Raw genomic sequence first — 27,899 nt, 5'->3', positions numbered from 1 at the left:
CTGTCCACTTAAAAAAATCACAAGAAAAAACTAAAACCGGAACTCAAGCTCTCATTCGTCCAAGTCGTTGCCGCCGTTGTCACAGTCCGCTGCTGTTGTCGTCCGACAACTATCGCCGTCGGCCTTGGGTTCCGACGGTAGCGGACCTGCCCCTCTTGAGGCTGGTGTTGCTGGACCCGCCTCCCGTGGTCAAAAGATGGACCTAGGTCCTGGAGCACCTGGACCATGGCTCAGAGCCTAGGATTCAAAGCCCATATAGAGACATATATTATTCACCATGTAATTTGCTCGTTAGTCCAATACACAGTGGGCTGTCCCTAGAGCTGTCAAAAAAGCTCGAGGCTCGTGAGCTGCTCGAGCTTGGCTCGCTACGACTCGACTCGAGCTTGACTCGTGAATAATCCGAACCGAGCTCAAGCCTGTCTCCAAGCTCGTGAGCTTGACGAGACGAGCTCGAATAGTTCGTCGAGCCTAGATTCCCAACGTTTTTTTTTCAGCTGGCATTACTGTCTCTCACATTTTTAAAATTTTCCATGCAGCAGCGACTACTACTACTCCCTCCATCCCATAAAAAACCAACCTAGTACTGGATGTGATATATCTTAGTACAACGAATTTGGACGGAGGGAGTACTACTCATCTCCCAACTCCCAATAAAAAGCTACATAGAAACCGAGCATGGGTGCATGCGTGCCGCGTGCAGGCCCTGACCCCTTAATATTACCAGTCACATCATATTTTAAAAAGATAATAGTACCAGTACAAGTCTACTGCTGCGTGTGCAAGTCCAGTACCATGGTGATTTCCCACACTCTCATATGTACAGATTATTTAAAATCTAAGCTCGAAAAAGCTCGAGGCCGAGCTCGAGCCTGTTTATATGCTCGAAGTTCAAACCATACTCGACTCGAGCTCGGCTCACTGACAGCCCTAGCTACCCCTAGGGCTAGGCCAAACCTGGGTCCATCCCTGACTGCTGCCACCGTTGTAGCTGCTGAGGCCCTGCCACACCTGAGGTCATCCGCTCCCGCACTCCTCTCCTGTTGTCGCACTTGCCGCCTGCTATCGAGGAGGGAAAAGAGGAGACGGGAGGAAAGGAACACATGAGATGGGGAGGAATGAGGAAAGACTTAGAGAAAGGAACGTGTGAGGGACATTATATCTGAGTACCCTATGGGACGTCTTTGGCTACAATACATGGGGTGGGCTGAGTGACGTAGGCTCACCCGATCATTTGTAATACACGGGAAGGGATAGCGATTGAGGAAACCTATCCTGTATCTGTATATAGATTGTATGTACCCAGATTATAAGGGATACTATATTGAGCATGCCGGCAAATGCCCCCATCACTATATAAGGGGGCGCCGGCAATGAACCCTAAGGGGTTAGAGACTCACTCATATTCACTGGACGCAGATCCAATCTACCTACAGCTGGACTAGGGTATTACCTCGCGTTGAGGATCTGAAACCAGTATGAACATATGTGTCACCATAAGAGGATGTGTTTTTGATTTATGTTTATTTTGAGCCGTGTGTTAGAGAGTAATGTTTTTGTGCGTGTGTGTTTGCATATACTTAGAAATCAGATTGATTATGGAATAGTACATCGGGTAGCGTAGCAGCATAATTTCGCCACGCCGTGGTGACAAAAAAAGCTTCGAATTTTAGAAAAGAAAAGTTTTGAGATAGTTTATTTTTAAAATAAAAAAATATGTTGAAAATAATAAAATTTCCAACTTACGTGTGCATATGTAGTTGAAAATAAAAAATATGTTGCAAATAATAAGCTTTTGCTGGACGGGCAGGCGAATTCTCGTTATCTCCCCCCCCCCCCCCCACCCCCCACCCCCCCTCCCTCCTCGGAAAGCAGAAAGCAAAAGAAGGCAGGGAAAGCTTCGGCCTCGGTATCTTCGTTCGTTCGTCGTCAGTGGCGATTCCCCCTCCCTCCGCCCGCCAAAGGTCAGTGACGATTTCCCTCCCTTCTCTCCCTCTCCTCCGCCATCGTCCCCGCCGACGATCCGTGCACGCCACGGCCCAACACATACGGCCAAACCCTAGGTGCGATTCCTCTCCCCCTCCCTCCTTTGCAGCTATGCACCCACTCGATCTAACTTTACTTTTTAATTGTCACTCGGAAAGGAAGTTTTTTTTTAAAATTTTTTTCTCCCTCAACAAGTTTCCACATCCCCTATCCAGGAGATTTTTGAAATTTGTGATGTTTACTAGTATTTACCAATCCCACACTCTCTGTTACTAATCCGAATGGCGTTGTCCTATATTATTTTACATGCTCTGGTTTTATCTGAGAGTTGTTGTTTTGCTACCCTCAGGTTCCAAGTTAGTATTCATCATGCCAAGTCTGAAACCTTTACTTTTCACTTGAGCTATATGAATTACATTGGTTCCTGCCCTTGGCAGTTAACTTTAGGTTCCTTCTACTCTCCATGGTTCATCATAATGTTATACTGTGGCTTGGTTGTTCATGCTCTAAGTAATCCACGTTATAATTTTGTTCTCTAAACTGCACATAGTTCATAGTCCTACAATTTCTGCGGTCCAATTTATAATGCGACTAACATAGTATCTACAGATGTGGTATATCGAGTGGATATAATAAAAAAAGTTCCAACCTTGAAAACCGGTAATTGGAAAATTCGTGTGCTTACCCACCTTGTAGCGCCTGTACAGCTTAACTGGCAGCTTATGCGGCTTAGTCAGTACAAGGTTATGCCATCCATTCCTTATATGTGGCTTCATACAACTTCTCTACAACACCGCTAAGTTCTAGACTTCTAGAAAGATGCACCTTTTCACCTGTTGCACGCACACATGTACAGAGGATACAACTTTTTCAAAAACAACACACACGTCTTAGTACATTCATCCACAAGAGATCTTTCTAAAGTGATGGGGAGTGGGTGTAAGCTGTAGAGTGCACGATTTCAACCACAAGCTCTTTCTGTTAAAGGATTAAAGAATAGTTGGCAGCCTGGTTCAGAAGACACCACAGAAAACATATACTTTTACGTACCCCATCCATTCTGTAATGGTTGTCCATTCGACTGACATGTGTTGGCTTGCATTGTTTATCCATTGAGGAAATTGATCTCCTAGTTATCATTCTTTTTTCACTCCTAACCCCCTTATTTATATGAGGTCCAAGTGCCTGTCCAGTATGTCATTTAGTAATGAGCATGCATGGTCACTTTAGTGATTACTTGTTTTGTGCACATGGTGGTCTTGGATAGATATTGTGAAGCAAAGGAATATTTAGTGAAGAATCTGTATCATGTAAATTAAATGGGGGTAGCCTCTAGCAATTGAACTGTTTAGTGGTAAGCCAATAAAATGGCACACTATAAAAAATGAATGTCTACTAAGTGCTAGGCGATTTACATGTTTGCCACAATTGTTTGCTTCAGTAGTCTGCAATACTTGTATGGTAGATGACTTCCCATTATCTAATTGCCTCTCTTAAATTTGAACTTCCTCACTTATTCTATGCATTTCATTTTTGCCTATCAGAAGTGCACTAAAAGTCACATCCAAGCAGCATGCCAGATTGTTTGTTCTTGTAATTACATGCTACTTTTTTTTTGACTCAGCAATGCCAATGCAAACTCTCGACAAAACCAATGCTGTGAAAGCTGTTCATTCTGAAGATAATGGTGAAAGAACAGATATATCAGAGTCATCAGATGCAGTTGAGTGGGACCCATGGGACCCCCCGGATCCTCCTCGTCCTCCTTTTCCACCCACAGCAGACTTTACGAGCAAGGTTCAATTGATCAAACAGGTACAAAAACTACCTGCTCTTATGATATCCCAGTCCATCCCTTTCTTTAGAATTTACCTATCTGTTTTCTTTCTTGACTGAATCCTCCTTTTCAGTATGGATTTCAAGTACGGGCTGCACTTGCTGCCTCCAGGTCCACAAATATAATTGCCCCAGACCGTACTCCTCAGGTTTTTTATTCTTTTCATTTAATATATTTCATAGGTCAATTTTCTACTATCACTCTCTTTACTACGCGCTTTGTTTTTCTGGTACAGTATTTGAATAGTTTGGTAGATTTACCTTTTAATCCTTTCTCAAACATGGAATGATATTACTGTAGGAGGTGCTCTTTAAATTTTGTCAAATATCCAGTGAACTGGGTCTCATCCTTAAAAGAGATAGTGTTCGGAGCTTCCTCAGACTGTATGGGGAAAATTTGGATTGCATGGCTTGGGGTTTGATCATCACCCCTCAAACATTCGACTTCATTGTTGCACACAATGCCCTGCGTTGTGCTAAGGTCGTTTTAGAGGGCAAGGCGCCTAAGCTCTACGAGATGCGTGCCAACCCCAACTGCATGAGTAACTATGGGTACTTCCCCCTCCATCAAGCTGCTGAAACTTTCTCTGTTGACATGATTAAGTTGCTGCTTCGCTATGGTGCATCGGCGAATTTACGCACATCGGGCCAAAAGGTCATCGAGGGCCTCCTCCCACTCCATGTTGCCATTGAGAACACTTGCATGCACAAGTATCTTGAGGACAATCTATTAACTGACCAGAAGCACAAACAAGTGGATTTTGACTTCATCTACAAGCTTGTCCATCTGCTTTGTCTGCCTGAGATGGTTTGTTTGAAATCTCTTGCTACAATTACTACTTTGCTTACATAACAATAGTAAGTAGTTGAGCTCATGCCAAATATCTACTTCTGCTATAAGAGGACTTCAGAACATCCAATCTATGTATTTCCATTTGTGTGGGAGACAACTGTAGTCTTGTGATTTCGTTTTGCATTCATGTTGACGTGTCAGCAGGCATGTGTGTTTTTTTTTATGGTGAAGGTTTGTGTTTTTTTACTGACTCATGTTTATGTGCAGTTAAAGGTTATTGTTTACTAATTTGTTTGTTGATTCGTCACTGGTTGTTGATAATTTTGAAGTCAACTGATTACACATGCTAGGAGATAAGAAATTAATTCTGTTATTCATTGATGGCCTTTGCAGAAGATCTTCTTGGACACGACCAGACTGCTTGCAGACTACACAGATAATGTTCTTGATGAACTATGGAATTACATTAAGGAGGGAAAGCTTGTCCATGCAGCTATTTTGCTCCTTGCAGCTCAACGGAAAATTCGTACATGTGCTTCCTCTAAGAGAAACACCAACCATAACCTGAGTGGGTTTGATATTATCAAGGATCGTATTACAGGATCCATCATTTCCATAGAAACAGAAGGGCCTGGACTAACAGGTGGTAAAAATAGCAAGGCACGTAAACAGCAGGATGATATGCGAATGTTTTTTCGTAATGCATTGGTGCTTAATTCTATGATTTCTGAAGCTGGTGAAGCTCTTGATGAATATATCCAGACTCATTCAGAGGTACACATTTTTTTGAGGTCATAGCATAAATACCCCTTTTGTTTGATTTACTCCTTTCATTTAAAAAAAAATATGGCCCTTGTCCCATAGTCTCGGCGTCCAAAGCTGAATTTTTGGTGGTACATTTTGCAAAGGATTACCGTGAGTGCAAATTCATGCTTATGCCAAACTATATTGAATACCAATATAAGGGTATAACTTGTTTGAAGGCTATGCATACTTGCATCAGTTAATTGCTAAAGTTTATAAAGTTTGTTTCATCATGATGCCCCCTACAGCGAAAGGGACAGTAATATACATTGGTTGGCTTTTCTGGCCTGACAACATTTTTCTAGCAAGGAAAGGAAAAGAAAAGTATATCTGATCAATCTGCCTTGTTTTGTCCTATTGTTATTTTGGACCAAATTATTCAAGTCAAACACTATCTATGTATTGAATCTCAATCCAACGGCTTGGATTTCCTCCTTTTATCATTTGTTTCTGCATTAACACATCTATAAATTATACTAGACCTGTATTTGCTGCAGAGATAGATGCAAAGAATTTGCTCTGCAAAAATTCAGAGGATTCACCAATTTTTAGAACATGATGCCTTTTTTTTTAGAGAAAAGGCTCTGAGAGCCCGGCTTTACTCAAAGCTTAAAAGAGATTTGATACAGCTGCTGGGAACACCAGCTTAACAAAAGAGTGCTAAAACACCCGACAAACACAGGGTATCTAAAACAGAAAAACTGCCCTAAGACATCCCAGGTTTAACACTTGAACAGACATAGCCTGTGCCAGGAAAACAGAAACAGCGTAATCATCAACCCATGCTTTCAGTCTTTGGTTTCTTCATTGCCTTCATCCAGCTGCTTCTCCTGCGTGGATTTGTCGAATTTTGGCATCGAGCAAGCCCCTACCCCCTGGCTTCTTCCAGTCGATCCTTCCATCTTCTCGGGCACCAATGGTCTCCACTGTTTCAAAAACGACAACATCTTATTGTTTAGAACTATTATTATCATTAATGGTTACTAGATGTGATATGTGTTTTATTTTTGCTCACTTTTATCTAAACAGTAAAAAAATATCATGTAGGTATCTCACCGGGGTGTCCTTTGAAATATTTCATCAATTCTCAAGGATCATGGCGTTGCTCCTACTGGAAAAGGAATTAACATAGGAGACCTGAAATGGTTTGACTCGATTGTCTTATGCTTCCATGACAAAACGTTTCTTTTGTATTCAGACTTATATGTATATATTTTAACTATTTTTGTCCACGTGCTCTTGAAGCTGTCCCTATGACTGCGAAGAGTCAGATAGTGTGCTAAAGTGCAAACATGGTGAGTATCTGTTCTCACAGGACAGGACAACATATCAGATACTTTTCTCAAATTTCTTAAAATATGCCCTAATAATTCTATTGTGTGAAACAGAAGATTCTGGCATGACCAAGGCATCTGGAGAATCGCCTAATCGGAATGTTGAAGCTAAAAATGTAAGTATATGGAAACTGCCTCCCTTTTTTTCTTTTTGCCATTTTGCATGTTGAGATTGTCAGGGGCAAAGGTCTCAAAAAAAATCAGTTCTTTTGGATGGAGAAGTTATTTTGGACCAGTGAAGTTAAATATTGCTGACTGGTTGATTTAAGGACTAAAATACACATATGTTCTTTTTGTTATGTTTGAAATCTGATTTGGTTGCAAGATTTAAGGATAATCCTGATTTGGTAAACTCTAGTATCTGTGGTTTGTACAGTCTGGACCAATTGTTATGCTTATGGAATGGCTGGATTGTCTAATTTAAAGAACTTCACAACCGGTTTATTACGGTTTAGTTGTCATTGTGCTAGTAATTTATACGCATGTTTTGACACCTGAGATGCAGGGGGTTTTGCTGTATGTGGTTGCAATTGGCATTTGGATTGCAGAGATGGAATAGAAATGTATTATTTCGTAGAGATATTATTTGGATTCAGATTTTAATTCATTTACCTGTGTTAGATCCTGGCTAAGCAATATTTGAACCAAACACCAACATTATCAAGTTCTTTTGAAAATTAGTACTAATTACTTGCATGACCTTTCCACATCAGTAATTCATTTCAACTCTCAATTGTGCTGTTCTTTTTTCTCGAACGAACAGCACCAAACAGTGCAAAGTTTCTATTGATATAGCAGTAAAAAAAAAATACAAGACTATAACCCTGGGAGACATTAGGTTGTAACTGTGTTCATAAACTTTGTTACTGACTATCTGGCAGCAATGGTTTATCTGACTACCTGGCCACTTGAGCCTTTGCTTGAATTCTCCCATATGTATCTGGCATTGCTAGAATTCTCCAGTCTATTATATTTATACCCGTTCCCGTCTGATATAATGCTATAGGCCTAGAGCTGCCAGGCAACAAGTCTCCTGCCCAGCCCTGGCATGTTGATGTATGGTCCTCGATGGTCAATGTCTAAAAGTGACAAACTAACCTTCCGTAAAGTTTTAGGATCCAGTCAACTGTTCCCAGATGATTGTATGATTGATTACCTTGTGATTAGTCATTGAGAAAACAACAGTGATATGTTTAGACTTACACAGAGTGTTGTGTCTTTGTTTTGTCAACTTTTGTTGCATGGCTTCTGACATGGAGATTCTGATTGATTTGTGAACTAGGCTGTTGGAAATAAATTACCAAGTAGACAAGAACTTGAACAAACAAGGAATATGTTCTTCCCATATTGGAGATCAGTGTTAACATCTCGCTTTACTGTAAAACTCTTCCCATCCTATGCGCCCATGGATGACTGTCAGCCATCTCTTCCAAAGCTTTATATGGCCGGTGGTTCTGGAAATAAACTGAAGGATAAAGGGTCTTTTCCAGTTGATGTTGGTTTGTTGGGAAAAACCCCACAACTAACAAGCATCCATCAGTCCAGAAGGCTATTTGGCACTGCTGCATTTACACTACTGAAGATGTTAAAGAAGCGTGCATGAGATGGCAGGTATGGTAGGTTTTTAACTCAAGTTCTTACATATGAAAGATAGACGGTATGGAAGGAATCAAACCATTTTCTTTGTTTTTTATTTCCCTTTCTTGTGTAGGTGCCCCCCTGAATATTGTTGTGGAGCACAACCATTTCCCCTTCGTCAAGATAGTCATTTCTGCCCTTAATTCGCTTGGCTTGGTTTTGTGCTGGATATGCCGTTCTGGCATAGACCTGATAACATGTACGATGGCATGTCTAGCTTGAAGCTTCAAGACGAGGACTGCCACCACCTGTTCGTTGGTTGCGACTTCACGGCGGCGGTGTGGAGAATTATCAGAAAGAAGATGGTGCAATGCTAGCTTCCAAACTCCGGCAGATGAGAACACACTGGCTGACTGGTGGTTGGCAACAAGACGCTGTTTTCGGACGAGCTACAGAACGGATTTTGACAGTGCATTCATGCTAATTTGTTGGTTGATTTGGAAGGAGCGTAATGCAAGAATTTTCCAACACGTATCCAAGACGCTGGATCAACCGGCGGAGGATATTAAAGAGGAAATTGCTGTCTGGGGGGTGGCTGGGATTTTCTCCCAATTTCGTGAGTAATTGCCATGACTGTCTGCGGGGTTTAGCTCTGCTTTCTTTTCTCGTTCTTGGTTGGCTGGGGTCCTTCACTGGCTACCGCGGCATTGTAATATCATTGTAACATTTTGCTGTATTTCCCCCAAATCTTAATGAAATTGGTCGGCAAACCTCTCTAATTGAAACTGTGAACAGATCGGTTTTCGTTCGACTGATCAGTTAATAATCAAGGTTCTCCTGTACCTGGTGTGTTTTTCATCTGCTGTTTGTGGATGATCAAGTGATCAACGGCGCACCAGGTGAGTCCAACGTAATGAAAATAAAACTAGTACAAGACCACATGATCAATGCACCATGTGAGTTCTAGTTAGTACCAACCTATGCTATGCCTTGCTTCCCATCTGACCAAAATTGTGTGGCGAGATACCAAGAAGATAATCTTGACAATGGACATGTTCTAAAAATTTAGTACAAAGTTCGCCTCAAAACAAAGGCTGTGCTGACAGTACGAGTAGATTCTATAGGATTAGACTATGCAGGCAGTAAGATTGCCAAAAAAAAAAAAAGCGCAAAATTTGCTACAGGGCACGCAAAAAAGTGTAATTAGCTGAGAGACACCGTAAAAACGTGGCGTTGCCCATGGATACTATAAAAGTTATGTAATTAGTTATAGGACACCGGACGCATTATTTTATCATTTTTGGGCTGAAAGAGGGGAGAGAAATTTCTAAATGATGGGAATGCCCCCCTCTACTCCTCCTTCCTTTCTAAAGATCAGATTCTGACGGCAGATCATTCCCCTCGTCATTTCCAATAAATCCATCAAGCTCGGCGGCAAGAGGCGACCAGTCTTCCCCCATCTCGTCGTCAGAGAGGCGGGAGGGGTTCTTGAAGAAGCCGGGCAGGTTGGGGTCGGCGTCCTGCATGAACACGCCGCAGACGGGGCAGCCGACGGTGGCATCCTCGACATCCCTGCCCTTGCTGATGACAGGGCTCGGCGGCAGCGGGTAGAGGAAGAAGGGGAGGACGCGGAGAGGTGGGGCCGCGCCTACGGCGAGGCGGGAGGGGAGGCGAGCTGCTGCTGCCGCGGCGGTAGCTGGGAGGAGGAGGGGTTTAGCCATTGGAGGTGGCAGCCAGCGCCCAACGGCGAGAGGATAGGGGACAAGGAAGGAAGTGATCCGTTTCCAGCCCCACCGAATTTGATTTCTTGGACGCTCACCCCACCGAATTTCAGCGCTGGATGTCGTCGACACTCGGGAGGCAATCCGGACATTTCAATAAAAATCTCACCACTTTCATCCCGAAAATGATAAAATAATACGTCCGGTGTCCTAGGCCAATTACACAACTTTTGTAGTGTCCATAGACGGTGCCACATTTTTCGGTGTCCCTTAGCCAATTACACGTTTTTTCGTGTCCTGTAATAAATTTTGCCAAAAAAATAAAACAGCAGGAGAACAATATAATACTATCTTGACATTCTCCATATGTTCTTCATCTTGCAGCATGCGACCATAATTTTATACTCGCATCAATCTTGACATTCAAATTAAGAACATTGTACCAAATCTACTTTCAAAAGGCACTATCCAGCTGAATCAAATTAACTACCCAAACAGCAGTAGTCCGATTCTTCTTGCCAAAGCTACATATCCAACAAAACACAACCCGAAAACATTTTATAGAAACTAACAGGAAACCTCACTATAAAGTCTAGATACCTCAACCACTACTAACAATCAACTAAACGGCATAAAACATCCACTTTTCAAACAATTCCTGCTCTTTTGACGGCCTAATATTGAGAACAACACATCGTGGTCTCCCCAAAACATCCACTTCTCAAACAATTCCTGCTCCTGATGGCCTAAAACTGAGAACAACACACTTTAGAGGTAGTACTACAAATTAATCACTTATTGTCTTGATTATCTATGCCAAGCACACATGAACATAGTAAAATTAACTGGGGCACCATGGTACCTGGGCACCAAGATTCAAATTGAGTATATACCCAATTCAAATGAATATGATTTTTTTAAAAAAATATTTAGGTATGAACATTAACTTCTTTACTAACTAGTTCAAATAAGTTTGAACTAAATTTGAACACTTATTTTTTGTTAGATTTTGACTCTAAGTATATAGCATTCAAATATATATAATTAAGTAGGAGTAGGTATTTAATAATGGATTGTGAAATAAAGTTGAATTTGAGTTGTTTTGTTGTTAGGTATAGGTATGAATCAAATTCGTATACCTAGGTATATACTCATAATTTTTTTTTAAAAAAAATAGTAAATGTGTATTTCATACGTGGGTGTCCGCGCACTGGTGCCCCATATGGGTGATTGGATTGTTTCTGGTGGACCCTTTGCGAGGTGCTCCAAGCAATTGAGCAGTATGTTCTTGAACACTGTTTGACAAAGAGCAAGTATAATAGTGAGCTATAAGCCTACTATAAACTTAGGTGAATGAGAGAGATAGTGAAAAATCAAGGGTGTTGGCTCTCATGCAAGGGCTAGCTTATCACAAGCACCAAGACAAATACATTAAATGTATAAGTGAGAGATAAAGAGAGGTGAAAAAAATTATAGCCAATGTTATAGCTAATTTATTATATACGTTGATTTTAAGATAAGCTAATAGTAGGAAGAGACACCGCCTTCAATGCATTAGAAGAAGGCCACTTGGCCGAATATGTTAAAGGTCAGCCGGTCCCACGCAACAATCATCTCTCTTTCCTACTACGTGGGATTTGGGCCACTTTCCTAATCATTTGGATATATATGCATGCATGCACGTACGACCATCTCTTTCAATTCCTAACTACGTGCCATCTGCATGCATTGCATGCAATGCCTTTAATTTAATTGTAAATGCCCCTACTAGTATGATACAAGTACGTGCAAATTAATCTTCCTGCATCGGATATACGGATACACATTTGAAGTATTAAACATAGACTAGTAATAAAACAAATTATAGATTCTGCCTGTAATTACACCGCGAGACAAATTTATTAAGCATAATTAATCCGTCATTAGCAAATGTTTGTTGTAGCACCACATTGTCAAATTATGGAGCAATTAAACTTAAAAGATCCGTCTCGCAATTTACACATAATCTATGTAATTAGTTTTTTTCTATATTTAATATTTTATGTATGTGTCCAAACATTCAATGTGACAGAGTAAAAAGTTTTTGCGTGGGAACTAAACAGGGCCTCATATAGCATTTATCCGAGGAAACTCTCTTTGTATACTCCTTTCATTCCTAAATAAGTTTTTCTTCTCTTTTATTCTAAAATAAGTTTTTCATCAGAATTTATAAAAGTAGATAAGAATACCTCTTTTAATTTAAAAGAATAACATATAATTTTTTTAGTATTTTAATCCTATAGAATTTTTTCTTAAAAATTATTGTTACGAAATTCCTAAGAAATGCCTCAACACAAAAGTTTTGGAGGATTTTTAACATGAGATCCAATCTCATGAAAAGTTTGCTATGAGTCTATCTCTCTAATCAAATTCTTGTGTTTTTACTGCAGTCTAATCAAATCATCATTCATGTACTTTCTTGTGTTGTGTATTTGAATTCATGTCAGAATCGTACTTTTTTTTCTATTCCTTTATTTTATCAAACATGCGTTTCACAGAAGTCCTGAATATATTGGAAGTAGGCAAAATAAATAATAATTATATTAAGAATTAATAAAATGGACATCTTTTAGTTTTTCATATAGGTATACGTGAAATGGATAAAAAATAAATTTATTTTGCCAAGTTACTACTCTCTCCGTTTCAAAACATAAGAAGCTTGATTGGATAATGTGACATATTTTAATATTACGAATTTGGACACGTTCTTCCAACCAAAACTTATTATATTTTAGATGGGGGGTGTAGTAATTGTTACTCCTACTACTAGGTGTGTCCGGGAGTAAAGCACGCTCAGCACGCAAAATAAAGCAGCACTTAATGCATGATTAATTAAGTATTACTCCCTCCGTCCTAGAATATAGCAACCTAGAAGTAGATGGCTTCCATCTAGTCTAGCCATCTAGTCCTAGGTTGCTAGCCATCTACTCCTAGGTTGCTATATTCTAGGACGGAGGGAGTACTAGTTAAAATAAATTTAAAAAATGGATTAATATGGTTTTCTAAAGTAACTTTCATATATAATTTTTTTAAAAAAGTGTACAATTTAATAATTTGAAAAAGATAAAAATGAGGAAGTGTTAACGACCAAATTTGATAAACCATGAATTAGGTTCGGCATTAGAATCAAAGTGGATTTGGCAAAGGATTGCATTCGAAGAATAGAGTGCGCATCGGTTGCGGAGGCATCGGCTGAAGTTTGCATCGGCTGAGATGGATCAGACAGAGGACAACCGATACAGCCGATTTCATTGAGATGGTTATAAAACCGTTTCTGGAATCGATCAACGTGCTACGAAAGGATTACCACGATGGAGATAAGCTCTCAGATAGGCAATTGTATCTATTAATTAGGATATTTTAAGTAGTTTCCTTAGAGATATGATTGAGCAAAAGTCTGTCGTAAAGACTTATGTGTATATTAGAGTTTGTTAGAGATAAGAGTCGTGTCCGGCAAGGACCTATCATGTATCTCGGGTATAAATATAACCCGAACCCATGTAATTTAGGACAACAGTTCAATAATACTCTCGGTGCATCGCCACCTTTTCTACTTTCGTTTGTTTCGACGAGTTCTTGCTTTTGGGTTGAGCTGCATCGATTTCGATCTTCAATAAGAGGTAAACTTGTCATGGCGGCTTGCGTTTTCGGGATTAGTGCTTCCATCATTATGATACTCTAACCTTGTTTATGTAAATCATCGAGTTGCCATATATGCTTCATAATATTCATTAGTTTTGCCATCTAACCTGTGATAGGTTAATATCTATTATTAGAGAGTAGCCGATAAAGTTAGATTCTGTTATTAATCTAGATTATACAGCATATCTACCATCTTTCTGAAGCTATCATCATCTTGTTTAGATCTTGTACTTGCTTTTATGCTTAATGCTGCATCGGTTGAGTTCGATCTATTAAGTAATATTTATAATTGCAATATCTGGCTTGTTTTATGATCTCTAACGAAGATAGTATCGGGGTTTCAGCGATCTTACCTGATTTAGCTATTTTATACCTTATATGCTTGATTGTTATGCTAAATATGTCCTTTATATTAAGATCTTATTGCATTAGAGTATATTAGACTTTCTGTTTGATATATCTTGCCTGTTTTAATATCTTAATATAGAGTGGTATCGGAGTATTAGCCGATACAAGCTAGATCTATTTGATTGGCTATACTATAAACGTTCATATAATCATTATCTTAATACTACCTCCGTCCCACAATAAGTGCAGCCATAGATATCCGTGTTCAGCGTTTTGACCGTCCGTCTTATTTAAAAAAAATATGAAAAAATTAAAAAAAAAATAGTCACACATAAAGTACTATTCATGTTTTATCATGTAATAACAATAAAAATACTAATCATAATTTTTTTAAATAAGACGAACGGTCAAACGCTGGACATGAACAGTGCCAAAATTGCATTTATTTTGGGACGGAGGGAGTATATATTTGGATTTAAGTGATTTATACTGTCTCCACATGCTGTACGATCTATCCCAATCACTTAGTATAAATATACATCGAGAAAAGGATTATATATCTTTAATATCTACAGCCGATTGAGCAGATTTAGTTTTATATTGTTTTATTCTTCATTGCCGATTGAGCAGATTTAGTTTTATATTGTTTTGCCAATAACACCGGCTCAGCAATTGACGATATGTCATCGGCTTCTAGCCGATCGGCCATCGATTATGGATTTAACCTCGGTTTTCTTGTCTTCTTTCTTGTTGATTGCATGATCAAATCAACTGGTATGTCTTTGAACTCAAGAGCAAAATTTAGAACCTGCACAGGAGTTAAACAGATCTCCCATATAATGTTTTTTTTTTTTTGCATCAACGGCAAGATGGGTTGAGAAAGTAGAGATAAATATCAGCTTAAGCCCATAGTCTTTTCACATCCCGTAAGGTCAGTTCAACGCCCTCCTCTCTGTGATGAGGTAGGTAACCGGCCGGGCGGCGGGTCTATCGATCACATCACTGCACGCTGTTCTGCACCGCTCGCGGCTCGACGTCTCATATGTGCCGCGCGCTAGCGTGGATGCCCTCCATATTTTTGCGACACACGTTACAAACGTATGTGTTCGCTCTAGCGTGTTCCTAACCGCAGAACGTGTGCACGGAAAATGGAACGATCCATTAACACATGATTAATTAAGTATTAACTAATATTTTTATAAAATAGATTAATATTATTTTTAAGCAACTTTCGTATAGAAATTTTTTTTAAAAAAAACACAGTTTAGCAGTTTGAAAAGTGTGCATGCGAAAAATAAGGTGATGAGTTGGAAAACGTGAGGTAAGAACACAAAGAGAAGAAAGAAGGAGATTGAAAAGATACGTAAAACGAGGTGAGTTATTAACGTATGATTAATTAAGTATTAAATATTTTAAACTAAAAAATTATATTAATATGACTTTTTTAAAACAATTTTTTTATAGATTTTTATTAAAAAAATACACCGTCTAATAGTTCGGGAAGCGTACGCGGAAAAGAATGAGAGAAATCTCCTCTCTTTTCTCTAGCTCAAACGTAGCCGCGCTTAATTAGTCCCAATATACACCCAGAGGTTAGCGCGTTACTACATCATTATTGATGAACACATTTTTCAAACTAACCAATATATTTTTCGATAAGTTTTTATATAATTTTTTGTTATAAAAATCCAACAAAACTTACTTTAGGTTTTATTTTTAATAATTAATATTAAATTAATTATATGTTAATGACGTATCCCGTTTACGTACTACTCCTTTCGTCCCAAAATATAAGTATTTTTAGCTATAAATCTGGACAACTGTATGTGTGAAGATTTATAGCCAAAAGTTGTTATATTTCGGGACAGAGGTAGTATTGAAAAGCTAACCTCTACCATTCATTTGAACAGAGCCTTCGTACCACCTTATCAGTTGACTTAAACCCATCCGGGTGGGTAGGTTTCACCGTAAAAAAAAAAAAATCAGTTGAGCTTCGCATGTATGGATCAATTATGAGATAAGTCGTCGTGATTCAAACGGGCTATATACCCAATTAAACGCACATGTGAAAATATTTTATTTATTTTCTTTTTGGCATGAAATAGGTAACCTATTTTGAGTGTGATGTAGTATTTTTTTCCTTTTTTTGTCATATATACATGCAATTTCATTTTTTTTGTAAATTGTAAATTTCTTTCATGTTTAGGTTAGAATAATTGTTTTTTTAACTATTTATTTGATAAAGAATGTCTTTGTTTAAATACAGGATGACGGGAGTGATGAGAACCCTTAAATTTTTCATGAGTGGGATTACAAAACACTACTATAGATGTGATTTTTCAGATAACCAAAACGAGTTTAACGGATTATAGGCCGCCTTCCTGGGCATAGGTGTTTGTCAAAATAATAATTTTCATGGATAAGCATCGTCCGTATATGAAAACTGATTTTTACATGAAAAATCCTAAGACAATTGCCAGAGAAAATCAATTGACTGCAATAGACTATGGCAAGATAAATAAATAAAAATTCTAGATATCGTAGATCCGTGGGAAAGAATCCACAAAAATCATGGCAACCACGGTCCGCTGCCGTCGTGCCACAATAGTCTGCCATCATCATTGCCATTGTGGCCGCAACTATAACAAGTTGCCTCCATTATGTTTCTCGTTTGATACTATATCACCGTGTTAGTCTATGTGCCGTCAACTTCCCATGCTAAAGTTGGTCATCGGCAGATCTACGTATCGACAAAAAGTACATATGTTTACAATTAATGTGCACACACATCTAGAATTGTGCAAAAAAAAATGTGACAATCATTTTCCAAGATAAGAAATTCAAAAATATTGGATTTCCAGTTCCATTTCTAGGCATCAAAAAATATATAGGCCAATAGACAACAATAGCCAGTGACCATCCACCAATGGACTCTTTGATATTATTGTTGAAGGAAACTATGAACTCTTCGATTAATTAAAAGCAATAAGCTGGACTGAAAAATCCACTCATGTCTCTAACCAGCACACTAATCTTCTGTCGAGTTCCCTGAGTCTGTAAAAACTTCAGCACAAAAGGATTTACTTAATCATGGCACTGTCTTCATATGTGGCCTCTGCTGACGGCAATGCATTCAGATGCGGAAATATCAACAGATCATTCACTGCAGCCACAGTAAAGAAATCGTGCGGTTAGAAAGAGTGACATACAAGCAGTACAGCTCTTGCAAGTAAAAATAGTGCCAGTAATTCAGCAAGTTAAAAATGCTACTCGGATGTCGAATTTCACGCTAAAAAAATCTATAACATTCAGATAAATCCATAGTGCGCAGAATTGTCTAGGGATGCCTGAAATGAAAATTTATCAGATAAGTGCAGATGTATTTCACTTCTGTAGTTTTTCTGTTCTACAGTATTGTTCAGACAAGTCCTAACTCAACGAGCAAACACATCATAACTGCATTTTCCCCACAAATTCTGCAAGTTGCAGAAACAATGCACAGTACAGAAAACCGGAAAATTTAAAGTGCTGAACAAACAAAAAAGGACCAGAAAAACAATAAACACTGCCCACTGGATGCCATGCATCCATTTCACAGCAAAATCATGACTACACAAGTAATGTTCAGAAAATTCAGCAACATGCATATCCGATGTTCAATTTCACACTAAACTACCAACATGATCATTTTTCAAACAAATTGAATTGACGATACAAGCTTGAACTAGTTTCAGTCCATCCATCCATTTTAGGTGTGAGTCACAACAATAGTTGTTGGCCAGATGACACAATATCAAGATACCATTCAAGCATTCAGCTACTACTAATTCTGATTATCTACATTATTCAGACCATGCATTATGTGAAATAATCTGCAACATTCGGATAAATCCTACAACATTCAGATAAGCCCAAAATGCATACAATTGGCTGACATGAAATTTCGACAGATAAACGCAAATATATTTCACTTCTGCAGTTCTGCTGTTAGTATTCTTCAGACTACATTTTTTTTAGAAATTCTACAACAGAAAATCTACAGCATTGAGCTAACATAAAAAAAAAAAAGAAAACAGAGATACTGCTACGAATGTTCAACTGACTGGTTTGCCCACTTTTGCAGCACATACACACGAGCATTTAGGCTCTTTTTGGTGCAGTCCAATAGCTAATACAGGATTGCTATATATACCATTTAGCATATTAAACATCGGGATGAGTCTAAACTACACGAGAATCAGACAGTCCAGGCCAGACATATCAATAAGATCTCAAATTAAGGCGTTGAACTTCCATCTACTTTGTAAACTATATACATATGTACATATGAGTACTGAAACAGCAGCAAAAAATAAGGATGACAGTGTCAACGAGGCCATTAATTAATTTGTGTAACGAAACATGGAATAGAATGTAAAGGAATGTTATAAAACCCAGGCTGTTGAAAACGTGTTACTAAACTCTTGAGTGAAGACAGAAATTTAGCGACTGTGTCTAGTGAAGATAAAACAACAATAGACTGCTAGAACGGGGCTATGTTATAACTAGCGGCTGCATTACCTGAATGAAATGGAGAGGTGGCGACGACTCCGATTCCAAATCAGACGAGGGTCGGCGCGCGACTCCACGCACAACGAGGGCAGGCGACCGGCGGGGAGATCACCGAGAATCTCGGCGTGGGGGCAGCGAGGTGTCCGGTGCCACGTAGTTCGTCGGCGCTGGGACCTTGATACCAAAGGTGGACGGGAGTTGAGGGGGACGGCATTGGCCTTTCGGCGCTCTGGTAGAGGGGTGGCGCCACCACCGGCATGAAAATCCTAACGGGCGAACGATCGCCCCACACGATCGGTGGTGATCGGTTCCCCTTCCCACTAGGGGTGAAAACGGAACGGATTCGGACGGATAGTGGTCATACTATATCCTAAACCATATCTTTTAAGCTATATCCCAAACTATATCCTAAACCAACTTATGTTATATGCAATAGATAGAGTGGTTACATGTGTTGATAATTTCGGATTATCTGGAAAACGGCCTATCGGATAATCCGTATCCGCCGAATTTTAGAGATAACATATCCGCCGGATTTCTAAAAGCCCATACCATATCCTTGTTTCGGACGGATTCGGAGCGGATCGGATCGAATCGGATATTATCCGATCCGTTTTCACCCCTACTTCCCACATGGTTTCTTTTTTGTCACCGCATTATTTTTCTTTTTTAAGTAAGTTTATACACCTAACGTTTACACATCTAAAGTTTATCCACCTAAAGTTTATAGAGCAAATGTTTATAAATCAAAAATTTATATACCGATTCAAATTCAAATATTATATATATAGAATATTTCTATACATAAACTTTATGCTTGCATTATTTTCCTCTTTTAGTAAGTTTATACACCTACAGTTTACACATATAAAGTTTATCCACCTAAAGTTTGTAGAGCAAATGCTTATAAATCAAAAGTTTATATACCCTCTTTTCAAAAAAAAGTTTATATACCCGATTCGGATTTAAATATTTTATATATAGAATATTTCTATACATAAAGTTTATGTGTGCAAAGTTTACAATATAAAGTCTATACACATTAATGAGAGTATTAGATTTTTTTTCTAATTTTCTTTATTAACTTTGTTTTTTATTTCTTGAAATTTAGTATGATGAAAGGAGATAAGGGAGAGGAGTATAGGGGGGAGGGGGCGCCCAAGGGCTAGGGTTTGCCTGTCTACGCGGTGCGGTAGGACTGAGTGACGCGGCGGGGAGGCCAGGATTCGCGGCGGACTTGGCGTGGCGCGACACGGAGTTAGGGGTTGGGAACGGGCGTGGGGCGTGGTTTGGCTCGATCGATCGGTGCAGCGTGACGTGACGCGAATGCAGATCATCTCATCTCGAGCCGGTCCGGCACGGGTGCGGCGGTGCGGACGTACACGATGCCGGTGCGAGGCGCGGTGAAGTGGCTGGCCCTGGCGCACGGGCCAGCACGCAGGCACGAGCGAGATCGATCTTGGTGGTTGTGTACGAGACACTGCCTGCCTGGTTGGCTGCTGCATGCGTTGAGTTTGGATTGGGCTGGGCCTGAGTCCAACAGGTGGTGGACAATGAATGAATAGTGACAGCTGGAAAAACAAAAGAAAAGAGAAAATGGCAAGGGCCAGACATGTGCAGATTGTGTGAATTCAACGATGACATGTTTTCTATCCAAATATTTTCTTTTAATCATCTATTTATTATTTGTTTGTTTCTCCCCAAATGAATTTGCTTTCCATTAGGTTAACTTAAATAATTTGGAGGTTTTGATATCCTAGAAATTGATTAAGAAAATATCCTTATAAGACAATTATTATAAAGGTAGTGATATATTTACTCCATTTATTTATGTGACCAATAGTTTTACATGCATGAATGAATTTTATGCCATGTGGCTCTTGATGAAAGTTGTAAATATTCCAGTGGAACACTCTTTTTATGGTTAGGGTCATTGTAGTGGCTATTTCATGTGTACTTAGTTGTCATGACACTCATCAACATGGTTTAATTATTTAACATTCAATTTGTAATTTATATTATAGAAATTAATAATAATTAACTCGTACTTCATTTGGCTTGTTATCATGTGCACAAATATTTATAGGATTAATAATAAATATCGTATTGTCGTAAACTATAATTATTATTTATATGTGCACCTTTTAATTTGATTCTCCATTGGGACGATTTATAGTTTAGCAAGCAAAAGCAACCATAACATCCAGCATGATGCAAAAGTTTGAAATTTTAGTACTTTTTATTATCAGGAATTTTCAGGATGTTACACTGCCCCTCCTGAGACCGGTGACATCGGATCCGCCATCGTGCGGCTTGCTGCCGCCACAATTGTCATCGCTGCCGGCCTTGGATTCTGACGGTAGCGGATCCGCCCCTCCTGAGACTGGCGCTGCTGGATCCGTCTACCGTGGCTTGCCACCGGCATCAGAGACGGACCCAGGTGCTGGAGCATCTGGACCATAGCTCAGGGCCTAGGATTCAGAGCCCATATAGAGACATATTATTCATCATGTAATTTGCTTGTTAGTCCAATACACAATGGGCTGCCCCTGGGGTTGGGCCAAACCTGGGTCCATCCCTAACTACTGCCGCCGCCGTCGTTGCTGCTGATGCCATGCCACACCTGAGGTCATCCGCTCGCGCACTCCTCTCCCGTCGTCGCGCTGGCCACCTGGTCCCAAGGAGGGAAAAGAGGAGACGGGAGGAAAGGAACGGAGGAGATGGGAGGAGAGGGGGAGGAATGAGGAAAAACTTAGAGAAAGCAGTGGGCGGAGGCCGTCCCGATGCAAAATTACAGGCGAGCTTCTTAACATGTTCGCATGTGAAAATAGACTTATTTTTTAAGCGGATCTAGGTCCGTATGTAAAAATAAATTTTTAAAATTTTGATTTGAGATAGTTAATTTTTAAAATTTAAAATATGTTGAAATAATAAAATTTCCAACTTATTCACCATGTACATGTACATGTAGTTGAAAATAAAAAATATGTACAAAATAATAAGCTTTTGTTAGGCGGGCAGGGGGGCATTCTCGTTGCCTCGTTGTTCCCTTCCCCTCCTTTTCTTCTTCTTCCTCCTTGGAAAGCAAAAAAAGGCCAAATTGGAGGAGGGTAGGGAAGCTTCGGTCTCTTCGTTCGTCGTCAGTGGCGATTCCCCCTCCCTCCGGCCGCCAAAGGTCAGTGACGATTTCCCTCCCTTCTCTCCCTCTCCTCCGCCATCGTCCCCGCCGACGATCCGTGCACGCCACGGCCCAACACATACGGCCAAACCCTAGGTGCGATTCCTCTCCCCCTCCCTCCTTTGCAGCTATGCACCCACTCGATCTAACTTTACTTTTTAATTGTCACTCGGAAAGGAAGTTTTTTTAAAAAAATTTTTTCTCCCTCAACAAGTTTCCACATCCCCTATCCAGGAGATTTTTGAAATTTGTGATGTTTACTAGTATTTACCAATCCCACACTCTCTGTTACTAATCCGAATGGCGTTGTCCTATATTATTTTACATGCTCTGGTTTTATCTGAGAGTTGTTGTTTTGCTACCCTCAGGTTCCAAGTTAGTATTCATCATGCCAAGTCTGAAACCTTTACTTTTCACTTGAGCTATATGAATTACATTGGTTCCTGCCCTTGGCAGTTAACTTTAGGTACTCTCCATGTTTCATCATAGTGCTATACTGTGGCTTGGTTGTTCATGTTCTAAGTAATCCACGTTATATTTTGTTGCACATAGTTCATAGAGTCATACAATATCTGCGGTCCAATTTATAATGTGACTAACATAGTATCTACAGATGTGGTATATCAAGTGGATATAATAAAAAAAGTTCCAACCTTGAAAACCGGTAATTGGAAAATCCGCGTGCTTACCCACCTTGTAACACCTGTATAGCTTAACTGGCAGCTTATGCGGCTTAATTAGTAACTACTCCCTCCATCTACTTTTGATAGTCATATCTCATCTTGGCACACAGACCAAAGATAAGTAATTCTACTTATTATCTATTTAAACATGCTACTAGTCATTCCTCGTAGATAAGCGATTCATTAATATTTATGTTTCTCAATACCCATGTAGCCAATCATATGTGGAAGAATGGAGAGTCACGCATTAAATCCGAGAAAGTTATTAAGATGATAAGTTGTTGGATTGAAATATGACTATCAAAAATAAATTTTTCAGATTTGAAAATATGACTATCAAAAGTAGATGGAGGGAGTACAAGGTTATGCCATCCATTCCTTATATGTGGCTTCCTACAACTTCTCTACAACACTGCTAAGTTCTAGACTTCTAGAAAGATGCACCTTTTCATCTGTTGCACGCACACATGTTCAGAGGATACAACTTTTTCAAAAACAACACACACGTCTTAGTACATTCATCCACAAGAGATCTTTCTAAAGTGATGGGGGTGGGTGTAAGCTGTAGAGTGCACAATTTCAACCACAAGCTCTTTCTGTTAAAGGATTAAAGAATAGTTGGCAGCCTGGTTCTGAAGACACCACAGGAAACATATACTTTTACGTACCCCATCCATTCTGTAATGGTTGTCTATTCGACTGAGATGTCTTGTCTTACATTGTTTATCCATTTCATTCCTTTTTCACTCTTGATCCCCTTATTTTCATAAAGTCCAAGCGTCTGCCCAGCATATAATTTAATAATGGGCATGCATGGTTTCTTTAGTTGCTACATGTTTTCTGCACATGGTGATCTTGGATAGATATTGTGAAGCGGTGGAATATTTAGTGAAGAATCTGGATCATGTAAATTAAATGGGATAGCATCTAGCAATTGAACTGTTCAGTGGTAAGCCAATAAAATGGCACACTAAAATGAATGTCTACTAAGTGCTAGGCGATTTACATGTTTGCAACAATTGTTTGCTTGAGTAGTCTGAAAGATTTGTATGGTAGATGACTTTCCATTATCTAATAGCCTCTCTGAATTTTGAGCTTTCTCACACATTCTATGTCCTTTTATTTTGCTTAGCAGAAATGCACTAAAAATTGAAGATCCAAGCAGCCTATCAAATTGGTTTGGTCTTGTAATTCCATTTTACTTCTTTTTCGTTGCAGTCAATGCCAATGCAAACAACCGACAAAACTGATGCTGTGAAATCTATGCTTTCCGGAGAGAATAGTGAAGGCTCAGATGGATCAGAGTCATCGGACACAGTTGAGTGGGACCCATGGGACCCTCCGCATCCTCCTTGTCCTACTTTGCCACCCACAGCAAGCCTTATGAGCCAAGTGGAAATGGTCAAACAGGTACAATAACTATCTTCTCATACGATATCCCACTCCATCCCTTTCCATAGAATTTACCTATTTTTGTTGTTTCTTGACTGAATGTTCCTCCTTTTTAGCATCATTTTCAAGTACTGGCCGTAGTTGCTGCTTCCAGGGCCACAAATATAATTGCCCCAGACCGTACTCCTCAGGTTCTCTATTCTTTTCATTTAGCATATCTGTCGGATCATTTAGTTATCTTAATATTTTTCTTGTTTACAGGCAACTCGTTCTATAACTACCTTGTGTATTGCAACATTACAATTTCTTTTACTAAGATAGATCTGTAGAATGCTTTTTTCTGTTCTGCTACACTATTGAATAACTGAATTGAACTTTCCTTTAATCCTTTCTCAAACATGGATTGATTATCTAGGAGGTGCGCCGTAAATTTTCTGAAATATGCAGTGAACTGGCGGACATCCTTGAAAAGGACAGTGTTCGGAGATTCCTCAACTTGTACAGAAGAAATATGCGTATCATGGGTTGGGGTCTGGTCATCACATCTCAAACAATGGACTTCATTGTTTCATACAATGCCCTGCGTTGTGCTAAGGTTGTCTTGGAGGGCAAGGCACCTAAGCTTTGTCAGATCCGTGCCAACCCCAACTACATGACTAGCTACGGGTACTTCCCCCTCCACCAAGCTGCTGAAAAATTCTCAGTTGACATGATTAAGTTGCTGCTTTGTTATGGTGCATCGGCGAATTTACGCACATCAGGCCAAAAGGTCATCGAGGGCCTCCTCCCACTCCATGTTGCCATTGAGAACACTTGCATGCACAAGTATCTGGAGGACAATCTATTAACTGACCGGAAGCTCAAGCAAGTGGATCTTGACTTCATCTACAAGCTCATCCATCTGCTTTGTCTGCCTGAGATGGTTTGTTTGAAATCCCTTTCTGCAATTACTACTTTGGTTATGTAACAACAGTAAAGAAGTTGAACTCATGCTATGCCAAATATCTAAACCTACTGCTATAACACTTAAGAACATCCAATTTGTGTATTTCTGCTTGAGAAGGAGACAACAGTTATTCCGTGATAGTTAATTCTCTATTGCTTGTTGATAAAGTTTGAAGCAAAATGACAACACATGCTAGGAGATCAGAAGTTAAATCTGTTCTGTATTGATGGTCTTTGCAGAAGATTTTCTTGGACACGACAAGACTGCTTGCAGATAACACAGATAATATTGTTGATGAGCTATGGAACTACATCAAGGAGGGGAGGCTTGTCCATGCTGCTATTTTGCTCCTTGCAGCTCAACGAAAAATTCGTACCTGTGCTTCCTCTAATAGAAACATCAGCTGTAACCTGAATGGATTTGATATTATCAGGGATCGTGTTACGGGATCCATAGTTTCCATAGAAAGGGAAGGGCGTGGATTAACAAGTGGTAAAAATAGCAAGGCACATAAGCAGCTGGAGGAGAAGCGGAAATTTTTTCATAATTCATTGATGCTCATTTTTGTAATTTCGAAAACCGGTGAAGCTCTTGATGAGTATATCCAGTCTCATTCAGAGGTACACATTTTTTGTCAGGTCACAACATGAATATCTCTTTTGTTTGATTTACTCCTTGCATTTAAAAAAAATGGTGCTTTTCCTATAGACTCCGAGTCCATAGCTTAATTATTATCACAAAAGATTCCTAAATGTGATGTGTTTTTATTTTTGCTCACTCTTATCTAAACAGTAAAATGTATAATGCAGGTCTCTCATCAGGAGGTGCTTGAGGGTGTTTCATCAATTCTCGATGATCATGGTTTTGCTCCTACTGGAAAAGGGATCAGCATAGGAGACCTGGAATGGTTTGACTCTATCCAGCTTATGCTTCGATCACAATTTTTTATCAATAGATGACTTGTATGCATATATTTTAATTGTTTCTTCTACATGCTCTTGAAGCCGTCCCTATGACTGCAAGGCGTCGAATAGTGTGCCGAAGTGCAACTATGGTATGCATTTGTTCTCACAGGACAGAATATGAGATATTTTTCTCAAATTTCCTACTATGCCCTAATAATTTTATTTTGTGGAACAGAAGATTCTGGTACGACCAAGGCAGTTGGAGAATCTCCTAATCTGAATGTTAAAGCTAAAAAAGTAAGTATATTGAAACTGGGTACCTCTATTTTCTGCCGTTTATTTTTTTCTGCGGTGTTCATTATTGGTTCTTATTAAGCTGGTATTCCCCAGGGTTTATTTTTGGCTATTTGCATGTTGAAGTTGTCTGGGGCAAAGGTCTCTAAAGTCTCAATTCTTTTGGATGAGAACTTTTTTTTGGACCAGTGAAGTTACATTTTGCTGACTGGTGGACTTAAGGACTAAAACACTTTTTTTTTGGTTCTGTTTGAAATCTGAATTGGTCAAAAGATTTAAGGATAATCCTGATTTGGTAAACTCTAGGATCTGTGGTTTGTACAGTCTGCACCAGTAGTTATGCTTTATGGATTTGGCTGACCTGTCTAATTTAAAGAACATCCAATGGGTTTGCTATCATTTGGTCATCGTTGAGTTAGTAATCTGCCTGCAGGTTTTTACACACACCTGAGAGGTAGGGGGTTTTGCTATATATGGTTGCAATTAGATGAAGGAGGAATAGAGATATTAGTTGGATTCAGATTTTAATTTTATTTGCCTGTGTTTGATCCTGACCAAGCAATATTTGTAGCAAACCATCAAGTCCTTTTTGAAAATTAATAGTTGCTTAGGGCGTACCTACATACATAACTATCTGGAAGTAATGTTTATGTGACTATCTGGCCACTCAAGCCTTGCTTGAACTCTCCAATCTGTATTTGGTCTTGCTGGAAATTTTTCGCCAGTCTATTCTACCCGTTGTATCTGGCCTTGCTAGACATTCTCCAGTCTATTCTACCCATTGCTTTCTGTATAATGCTATTGCGGCTGCCAGGCAGAAAGTGTCCTCCTTCCCCGCCCTGGCATGTTGATTATGGTCATTGATGGTCAATATGTAGTGAACTAACATTCCCTAATAAAAATTTTAGGCTCCAGGCAGCTGTTCCCAGATGACTGAATGATTAATTTGTGATTTCGTTGACAAAACAACAGTGACATGTTTAGACTTAGTGTTGTGTCTTTGTTTGGTCATATTAAATTTTTTGTTACATGGTTTCTGATGTTGAGATTCTGATTGATTTGTGAACCAGGCTGTTGGAAAACAAATACAAAGTAGACGAGAACTTGAGCAAACGAGGAAAATGTTCTTCCCACATTGGAGATCAGTTTTAACATCTCGATATACTGTAAAAGTATTCCCATTCTATGCACCCATGATGGAGCGTGAGGATCTTTCAAATCTTCATATGGCCGGTGGTACTGAGAATGGACTGAAGGATAAATGGTGTTCTCCAGTTGGTGTTAGTTTGTTGGGAAAACCACCACAACTAACAAGTACTAGCTATCAATCCAGAACCAGAAGGCTATTTGGTACTGCTGCACTTACACTACTGAAGACCTTAAAGCGTGCATGAGTTGGCAGGCAGGTTAGGTATATGGTTTTTGGTTCAAGCTCTTACACATCCAAGGTAGATAGATTGTATGGAAGGAATCAAACATCTTCTTTGCCCTTATACTTTTTCTCTCTTTCTTGCGCAGGTGCTCAGTTTGTTGTGGAGCACGACCATTTTCCCTGCGACAAGACAAGAACGTCATGGATGTTTTTTTGCTGGCCTGATTCTGACCTCTCCAAGTGTTGGATATGTATGTAGCAGTCGTGCTGATGTGCTTTTGCTGCGTATTATGATATGTAGTGCTTGCTTCAAGTGTTCTGTTATGAAGCTTGACAATGGACCTGACATGTTGGAACCTTAAAAGGTTATCCTATTTAATTGTAGGGTCGAATCGAGGATACACAGCTCCATTGGATTTTACTGAACTCACCACTTGTATGCTGAGATAGCACACGACAATTTTATTTGTTATCGATGGCCGAAGTTGCATACTGAA

The 27,899-nt window shown here is 39.4% G+C and overlaps 1 protein-coding gene and 1 pseudogene across 7 annotated transcripts; both read left to right on the top strand.

Annotated features, from left to right (window-relative positions):
* The first annotated feature begins 1,871 nt into the window (after window positions 1-1,871).
* On the top strand, window positions 1,872-9,163 carry LOC127774572 (uncharacterized; annotated as a pseudogene).
* LOC127774571 (uncharacterized) lies at window positions 2,087-27,899 on the top strand. Of its 7 annotated transcripts, none has more exons than XR_008017771.1 (11): window positions 21,679-21,906; window positions 23,712-23,903; window positions 24,002-24,076; window positions 24,301-24,807; window positions 25,071-25,451; window positions 25,641-25,738; window positions 25,836-25,885; window positions 25,972-26,033; window positions 27,101-27,436; window positions 27,549-27,653; window positions 27,788-27,899. XR_008017771.1 is itself a non-coding variant. In XM_052300838.1 (11 exons), the coding sequence occupies exons 3-10, from the start codon at window positions 23,715-23,717 to the stop codon at window positions 27,422-27,424; spliced, it is 1,686 nt and encodes a 561-aa protein (XP_052156798.1). In that variant the 5' UTR covers window positions 21,679-21,906; window positions 22,179-22,276; window positions 23,712-23,714; the 3' UTR covers window positions 27,425-27,436; window positions 27,549-27,899. The 7 variants fall into 7 exon arrangements, 6 of the variants coding, with proteins under 6 accessions (XP_052156799.1, XP_052156798.1, XP_052156796.1 ...); XM_052300838.1 differs by adding an exon at window positions 22,179-22,276 and having other exon boundaries at window positions 27,549-27,899; XM_052300839.1 differs by lacking the exon at window positions 21,679-21,906 and adding an exon at window positions 2,087-2,433 and having other exon boundaries at window positions 27,549-27,899.

Source organism: Oryza glaberrima, chromosome 5 (genome assembly GCF_000147395.1).
Source record: "Oryza glaberrima chromosome 5, OglaRS2, whole genome shotgun sequence".
NCBI classification, from domain to species: Eukaryota; Viridiplantae; Streptophyta; class Magnoliopsida; order Poales; family Poaceae; genus Oryza; species Oryza glaberrima.
Note: the sequence above shows the minus strand (reverse complement) of the source record. Positions and strands in the feature narration are given on the sequence as shown.

Coding starts and splice junctions, on each gene's coding strand:
- LOC127774571 (XM_052300839.1), top strand. CDS start 23,715: ATGCCAATGCAAACAACCGACAAAACTGATGCTGTGAAATCTATGCTT. Junction 24,808..25,070: donor TGCTTTGTCTGCCTGAGATG/GTTTGTTTGAAA, acceptor TGGTCTTTGCAG/AAGATTTTCTTGGACACGAC. Junction 26,034..27,100: donor TGAATGTTAAAGCTAAAAAA/GTAAGTATATTG, acceptor TTTGTGAACCAG/GCTGTTGGAAAACAAATACA.